The sequence below is a fragment of the Castanea sativa genome, chromosome 1 (assembly GCF_040712315.1).
Source record: "Castanea sativa cultivar Marrone di Chiusa Pesio chromosome 1, ASM4071231v1".
NCBI lineage: Eukaryota > Viridiplantae > Streptophyta > Magnoliopsida > Fagales > Fagaceae > Castanea > Castanea sativa.
Window position 1 is genome coordinate 77,201,956 of NC_134013.1, and position 9,180 is coordinate 77,211,135.

The 9,180-nt window shown below is 32.3% G+C and overlaps 1 protein-coding gene across 1 annotated transcript; it reads right to left on the reverse strand.

Annotated features, from left to right (window-relative positions):
• Positions 1–442: 442 nt before the first annotated feature.
• Positions 443–4,087, reverse strand: LOC142621935 (heme oxygenase 1, chloroplastic). Its single transcript, XM_075795317.1, has 4 exons — positions 3,053–4,087; positions 1,929–2,152; positions 887–994; positions 443–690 (listed from the first exon to the last, which is right to left on the reverse strand). The coding sequence occupies exons 1-4, from the start codon at positions 3,504–3,506 to the stop codon at positions 598–600; spliced, it is 879 nt and encodes a 292-aa protein (XP_075651432.1). The 5' UTR covers positions 3,507–4,087; the 3' UTR covers positions 443–597.
• Positions 4,088–9,180: the final 5,093 nt, after the last annotated feature.

The following is a 9,180-nucleotide window of genomic DNA, read 5'->3' on the forward strand; positions in this document are numbered from 1 at the left end:
TAGACGCGTCGAAAAACTTACAACACGAATGAAACTCAGATAAACACAAACACAAAAAACATGCAAAACACATAAACCAAGACCAGATCTCTCTCTCTCACACACACAACTTGTCTAACCCATAAAAACCACCTGAACACCATAAGGCTTCTTAAAGCACCTGAAAACCAGGCTGGAAAGACATTGATAGCCTAACCCCTTGAGGCTGTTCTCATCCTGGCTAACAGTGCTAAGGAGCCCTCAACAAGAACATTGATACTAGAGATAATTCTCGTTCCCTTGGAAGGCAAGATCTTGTTACATGCCTTCCATCCAAGATGAGTGACCGTGTTAGTTTGGTTCACAAGAACAGTAATAAGTTCATTCTGGAGTTATTCAAGCTCCTTTTTTCTTTTTCTTTTTTTTTTTCACCTTTTCATAAAGTGGCTTATCCCAGACCAAGTTTCCTAAATTTATTTATATTTGAGCAAATTTCAGATTATCTGCAACAATTGAGCATTCATATTTTGATAGACGATTAACGTTCAAGGAAAGATTAAACATTTTGAATATATACAGAAATCTTTGAAGCTTGTGCCATTAATTGTGCAGTGCAAATCATGATAATATTAGACGGAGAATCTCTCCCGAGTGCTTGAATGATTTCTCAGTTTCTTCCAAACAATGATTCTTCTCCTCTCTAGTCCAGCCCTGAAAAAACCCATACACAAATAAGTTTTTTCTATATTATAACCGGATGATTCACAAAATTGTTTAAAAAAAAAAAAACTAGTTGTATCAGTATTTCAGGTTTACTGCTCAGATTCCACAGAAGCTTGGGGGTAAAAAGCAAAAGAATTTTGAACTAAAAAAGGAAAATGCAATACTAAGGGTAGCAAGAAATTACTTCAGCAACTTTATTCAACTTCTCTCTCACATTCTGCAACAATTGGGAAAGGTCACCATCCCATTTGTAGAATTCCAACTCCTTGTTATTTAGTATCTGTTCAGCTACCTGAATTAGAGTAATAAGAAAAAAATTAGTTATGCACCTCACAAACTAAAATAAAATGCCAATACCACATCAGCCTCATATAAAAAAATTTCCAAAGTAAAATTAGTAGTGTTCACTACTAATTTTACACATAGAAACTAAAGAACTGCCACTTGCTGAAAGGTCCCCACAAAATGAAATTCGATTAACTGCTTCCCTCCTTATTCTCAAATATTTGTTATAAAAGAAGGCCGCAATTTTAGAATCAAAAAAGATATCAGCCGCATGTTAGTGAGGTTGAATCATAGTAAATAGGCACCATCCACAGTTACTGCACAGTGAACCTACAGTTTGGAAATCTTTTAACGGAAAGATGAACTCATACTTCATGACAGCTAAAAAATAGCCTATATAACCACAATCATAATAATACATACAGGAACAGATAAAACAGAGCTCTAAAAATGTGGAAGTTCCTGCATCCAACATATCAAATCAGATGTGTCTACAGAGCTGCTGTTAGCCATATGTTAAATGGATGAATCTATGTAACAGACAAAGAAAAACAGACTCCTCAATCATTCAGAAGTTCACTATTTACTTTCATTTAATGAATATACCACTTGTAAGAGAAATTAAAATGTAAACCCAGTGTACTGTACCTCCCTCCCACATAAATGTGGGTCTCATGTGCGGGACCAACACATGGGGTCTATACCCATGTAAGAGGAAGGTATGTAATACACCAGGTACATGGAATAATATCCCCTGCTATTAAAGGCGAATGAGCACTTTGAAAATTCATTGATGTCCCTATTTTGAGAATTGCAATCAAAGGGCGCACGCAAGATTTGACGCCCACACGGCCACAACCAGCAGATAGACCTGAGTCCCCAGGCAATAGACCATAACATGGTAATATTATGACACACTATCCAAGCTAATGTCTATTTACCTTTCTCCCAATCATGCGACCACCAGCAGAGTGGGCAAAATATACATTGTAGAAGTGGCAAATAAATGCTTGAGGATCCTTCTCTGATAATTCTTTAAGATACTGTGAGTATGTCACGCCAGGAGAAGAAGGTTCTGGGATGGGATAGCCTTGCTCCTTGAACCACTCCAAATCCTTGGCCAATTTTTCAGACCTTTCTAGTCCTGTGTTTCTGAACTCTGCATCTACAACCAAAAATGAAATTTTCAATCTTTCAGCTGTCATCAGTAGAGATTAAACACACAAAAAAGAACTGAACCACGTGCATATGATTTGAGCTGGAGGAAAATGTGGTCATACCCAACAGGGAAAGATCGACTTCTCAGTTCTCAAATTTAGGCATGTTAAACTACATTTATCACTCACTATCTCCACCCAACCACATCATTATGCCTTGAAATCTGTCCGGTTAAGCTTTTGAAGGGGTGCTAAACTGCTATTTAAGCACATTAAAGCTCCTATAGCAGAACTTGCCAAACTTTTGGTAATTTGGAGTATTTGAGAAAAAAAAAATTCTTCACTATTTGTGCCACAAAATCTCAACAGTTAAAGCTCCAGTTCATTCAACAATGCTAAATGAACACTTAACCTTTCACAATATGGTCATGTAAATCCCCTAAATACCATTAAATCAAGAAGTCACCAAAAAAAAAAGAATAAAAATAAGACTACAAATCAATGTTTATAAACATATACAATTAATATTTTGATTATCATTCCCCCATCAGAATTCAAAATAATAATAATAATCATCAATTGAACTCAAACTAGGGTCCGCCCACACACACACACATTCGAGTATCATTCCCAATCAGAACTCTAAGGAGCTCATACATCTAAAACACCAAAAACCAACTAAAGCAGAAGGCTATATAACATAGATACCAAATAGACATGAGAATCACAACAAAGCCTTACTCCCAACTTTTTTCCTTCATTCTATTCAATCAAAAGTCATAGTCTTTGTTGCTTCATTAATTAACACCTTCTTTTTAACTACTTCTAACAACAATAACAAAAAAATAAATTAAATTAAATTAAATATATAAATGAAAGAGAGCCAAAAAAAAAAAAAAAAAACTCACAGGAAGGAAAAGCAGCCTTATCGACGATCCCTTCGAGAGTGTCATAGACCAACTTGCTATCCACAAGGAACCTCAAGTAGCCATCGACAGTGGGGTCCCACTTAGTGACGGTCCTTTCCTCAGGCTCCTTGACTTCCTTCTCTCCCTCCTTAGCTTGCTCTTTGGTGTGCAGCTTCATCGCCACAAACCTCATCTCCTCCACAAACCCCTTCGACTCCCCGGGGTACCTCTTCTTCGGCTTCTCCGCCGTGGTCGCCGAAACAGACACCGCACCGGCCTTCAGGGGCATTCTCGTAATTTCTCTGCGGAACCGGAGGGAGCTAGTACTTCTGCCGAGAACAGAGGGATTGGGATTGGGATTGAAAGAGAAAGTATTAGGGGGTGTTTGGAGTTGGAGTTGGAGTTGGAGTTGGAGTTTGGAGAAATTATGAGAGATTGGGGTTAGAGAAGCCATAGCGAGAGATTATTAAAGATTAAAAGAAGAATAGAGAGAGAGTTGTACCGTGCACGAAAACTATAGAGTGACTGAAACACAAACACTAACTAATGAGTGAGTATTAAAGACTTTTTATTAAGACAATAATAGAGCAATCTGGGGGGGTTTAGCTTGAAGTGGCGGTTCACGTAATCTTCAAGACTAAGCGATAAAAATAAATTCGCCCAAATTATTTTAAAAATTAAAAATTAAAAATTAAAAATTGGTGTGGGTTATGGGGTATTGGGGATGTGTCAGTAGTGTAGAGTAATGGAGTGGAGTGTATGGGATACTGTGTGTGTTTGTTGATTTTGAGGCAATCGTAGACAGGTTTTGGTTTTCTTATTGCTGTTGTGTGTTGTGTGCTGTGGCCTGGATAGAATGAAAGAAAGAAAGAAAGAGACAGTATGGGAATGAATGGGAGGAAGGAAAAGTGGTTTCGTTTCGTCGAACTCAAGGCAAGGCAATGCGATGCGGGCCGGTGGTCGAAGATGTTGTACGGCGTCGTTTGTTTCGGATAGCTGATGTGGTGGGGTGGGCAAATGGGTAATACGACTTTCGCGTACTTGTGGTGGACAAAGTACGGAGTTTTGTTTGTGTTTTGAGTTTCCTCAAAAGACGTGATACCGCATGTAATTATTATTACATGAAAAGAGGAATTAGTATTACAAAAATACGTTAGATGAAAATGTAATAAATATTACTATTAATTAGTTTAGTGTTCATTTAAGTATAGAATTCCAAATAGAGTTAATAATTAACTAGAAAAATTTATTTTCTTTTATTTCGAAGATGTGGCAACTAATAGCTTTTTAGGATATTTAAAAAAAAAATTATTACATAAAATGAAGGAATAGATATTCAATACTTTTGATAAGTAATATTTATTCTTTATTTTGAAGAATAGCTATTCATAAGGAATAGTTATTCATTGTAATAAAAACATAACTAAACAACCGAATAGTTATACTATAGGAATAAGAATATCAATTACATTACAGTGTCTATTACAGTCTACCAAACGTGCCATTACTATATAATGTTCCAATTTAGAAGCTGTGATTACGCTAAATATCTACTCTCACTAATTAATAAATTAATTTTATAGAAAAAAAAAACTCACATTTTGATTAAAGGATAAAATTTAATAATAATTTAAAATAAATTAAAATTCTATTCGAACTAAAAGTCTATTATAAAAAATTCATAAACTTAAATCCCATGGAACCCATACTTTTGTTTTTTTTGTTCTCGCAAATTATATCTTATTAAATTAATATTTTATTATGATATTAAATTACAAAACTCTTGACAAAGTTATATGATTTAACAATAATTTAACTTAGCTAAAACTTTATGATCTAGGTTTTAGATTTAAATTCTACTCCAACTAAAATTTTATTATCAAAATTTTCAGAATTTATATTTATTCAACCATGGTTTTTCGATACAATCTCTTATAACTGATAAGACATCCTTATAATTAAATCCCATATAATACACCCCATGTTGTTGTATTTTTTTTTTTTCAAAATGCAACTTACTCTTATGTTTTAATCTAATAAATTCATGTTCAAAATGCAAAACTCACTCTCTAAATTTTACCTTTTGTCATTTCAATCTTCTACGTTTGACTTTTGTCATTTCAGTCCTCTAGGTTTCAATTATTCTCAATTCAGTCTTCATCTACCATCCATCAAATTGCACTATTAACTTACACACAAAAATATCGTTTTACGGTTTAATTAATATTTAATTTTTTTAATTTATGAATTTTAAAAAAATTTTAATAAAAAAAACACAAACACAAACTAAACCCAAAGTCTGAAAACCGTAAAGAACAAGAGGGGTAAAGAGAGAGAAAGAGAGATTGAGAGGTAGAAAGGAGATTTGTGTCATAAAACTAAAAAGCCAACCACGTCTCTGGATGCATATTGATATTCCTCGTGAAAGCCAGAACCTCATCGATGATCCCAACGCCACCAAAACCATGCTCCTCCAAATCTAAATCTGATTCCATATCCGATCCGAATGAGGTGGTGTTCATCATCTTCAAAATCTCGATCGAAATAGAATTGGCTAGCGCTATTTCAACTCTGTTCTTCACAAGTTTTAGACTTTTGGGTTTAGTTTATGTTTTTTTTTATAAACATTTTTTCTAAAATTCAGAAATTAAAAAAAATATTAATTAAATTATAAAACGGCATCATGTTGTGTAAATCAACGATGCAATTTTATGGATAGTAAACAAAGGACTAAATTGAATATAATTTAAACTGAAATGACAAAGGTAAACCTTAGAGGGTGCGTTTTGTATTTTGGCCTAAATTCATCTTACTTATTTTTCATTTTTTCTCTACTTCGGAATTTGCGTGTAGGATATTATGCTAAAGGAAGTTTACTATAAAGAAGCAAAATAATGGACACCCCCATTTAAGTTTTTGGTTCTCTTATGTAAGTTTTTATTTATTTTTTTTATATTCTCAATTTTTGAACTCTTTTGTTTATGTTTTCATTTTTAGTTTTGGTTACTGTATTTAATTTGTGAGTGTATTGATTTGTTCAATTAGACTATCACTAGGAAAAAATCGTTATTACAGAACTATTTTGTTTATTATTTTTTGTGCTAGCAGCTAAGGCATAAATTAAATATAACCCAAAAATGAATCAAACCCATTCCATATCTCATAATAATAAATTAATACGAAACACAAAGAGAATTTTAAAATATAAAAATAGATAAACACTTAAAAAGTCTAAACTCTAAACAATCAAAACTTAAAGTAATTTTTTAATTAAAATTATTTACTTATTTTACAATTTATTATTAATATTTGTTTAATAATTTAGTTTTAATTATTTTAAAAGTTTTGAACTTACATATGAATTTTTATCAAGTCATGCTTTGCATGGGAATAATACTAATATTTAATATGTTACGACTCAAGAAAACTAGTCTAATCAATTAAGGCTTCTTGTAGTTGTTAATAAATCTCAGATTAGATATAAGACTTGACACATACTCAACCAATATTTACTAGGGGTGTCAAATGAGTGGGTTTGAGTATAAGAAATTCATTTACCCATTTACTTAAATTAAGGATATCGCATAGTAGATTTTTTTTTTATTTTGAGAAACTCGCATAATAGTAGTTCTTTTTTTTTTTTTTTTATACAAGATATAATTTATTTTCTAGTATAATCTCAGTGTATATGTGTGTGAAACTCCCTCTTAGAGACTTGAACCCCGATTTTTGTCCCCCACACTCCACAAGCATTTATACTTGTGGAGTGACCACCGCACCAAAAGTACGCAGTAGTGCATAATAGTAGTTCTTAAACATGCATGCAATGTGCATGCCCGTCAACAAATTAATAAAGAATAAAAAAAAATAGCTCTTAATTGAATATTTATTATTCTTGAGCATGTCCTTTTATTTAGAAAAATTATTAGGTACTCTCGGAGTACCACAAATGCGTAGTCTCTCTCTCACATGAATAGTAGGTCTCACCTGAATAGTAGGTCTCACCATAAATTTAATTAGTAAGACTCACCATTCATGTGAGATGAGGGAGTACGCATTTATAGAACTTTAGAAGTATACAATAATTTTCCATCTATCTATCACAAAAAACGGAATTTTTGGAAACTTTCCAAGGAAAAAGAAAAAGAAAAAAAAAAGATAGAAACTTTCCCCCTAGCGTGCACTTGAGATTTTTCTAATCATTCTACTATTGGTTCTTCTGTTGTCGATAGAGCCGTGAAACCATCTATTGAATACTTCTAATTAATAGGGAACATGGGGACAAGGCCAACTCAATGCATTATTTACGAGGCCTAAGACAAGAAATTTTAATCATTTTTTAATACTAAATATTAATTAAATACTATGAATGAATTTCTATTGTATATTAATTTTTTTGTATTAAAACCGTTCTTGTTTTTTTAGACGTAAGATTGCTAATTAATTTTTTATATTTTTGTTTTATTTATATATATTTAAAAAATTATTAGAAAATTTTTGTCAATAACTATTCAACACACTCATTATAATTTTTTTTTGGTGAAATAATTTATAGTTTCAATTGAGTTGGATTTCTATTGGCTCAATATTTTAAGAGCCTGCTTAGAGGTGGGGAAAAATGCAAAACTCACCTATGATTTTTTTTTCTTTGAAAAAAAAATGAAGAAAAAAAAAAGTATCATTTTACAATATTAATAGATTTTTAAACAATTTTGGAGGACTTTTGTTTACGCAAGTTAACATCCTTAAAAAAAAAATTTGTACAAGAGGCACCTTATAGCATTCCCATTGGCAAATGTAAATGGCATATGTAAGGAAAATTTAGCATAAATGTATAAAAAGAGCCAAGCAATTGGACTTGTAAAATCTTACAATTGCAAATTTTTTTGCAATTGTGCTATAGTGCCATCCTAAATGGCACCGTTGCATTTTAGTAAAAATTATAATATATTTTAATTAATAAAGTGGAAGAGAGATGGGGGAGAAGAAAGAGAGAGAGAGAGTTGTATTAGAATATATTATATTATTTTAGTGGGTAATATATATTATTTTAATGAGTAGAATAGGAAAATAAAAGTTGGAATGTTGAATGTATTATAAAATTGTATGGTATAATTAATAAAGTAGTTTTTTGGGATAATAAAATAGAATAAGATGACATTTTTCATTGTGAATGGTCTAAGGTCTTAGGGGGTGTCGTGTGTCCTTGAATATCAGAGAAATGTCTTTTGTGCAAGATCTGGCTTTGGTGATTGTGATAGAATTTAGAATTTAGAATTTTTTATTTTATGCCTCTGTGGTTAGATCTAGGAGAGCATAAATGGATTTGGCTATATTATACTATTGTTGATTTGTTTCTAGTTTATTCTACTTGTTTCTAGATTATACAATTGTTTTTTTTTTTTAAAGTTTTCTCTAGGAGATTGTGTTCATTCCTACCACACACACACACACATATATATTACAAGATAAAAATTTTTCTCTAATCTAATCTAAGTTTATGTGTGTGTGAAGTTTCCTCTTGAAGACTTGAATTTCAACCCTTACCCCCTCCCCCGAACACTCCACAAGCACTTATACTTGTGAGCTAACCATCGCACCAAGGGTTACGGTAGTAATCCCACCATATATTACTTGGAACCTAGTTTTATTTCTTAGCATTAAAATTTTCCAATTTATTCCCCAAACCATCCCCCCCCCCCCCCCCCCCCCCCCCAATAAAGAAGGGTTTGGTCCTTCATTGCTCCTATGACTTTTCTACTGTGCTTGGAGCCATGGATTTATGTAAGTCAGAAATATGGTTATTTTGTTTTCACTTGGTGAGGCTGATCTGGCAAAACAAATGCTTCATTATAATGGTTTTTGAGTGATATGCAAATCATGAATCATCAATCGTGAGAAACTAATTCAAATATTCATCTATTATATTGTTAAGGTGATATTAATCACATTAATTATCATACCAATTTATAAACATTTTGTAAAATTGGATTCATTCATGCATTCATATACAACAAGGTGACATTTATACTAGCTTTTATTAAGTACAATCCGTAGCATGCATAAAAGAGAAAATACTACAATATTTGTGATATACCATGTGTTAATGATGACACCATTATGTATTA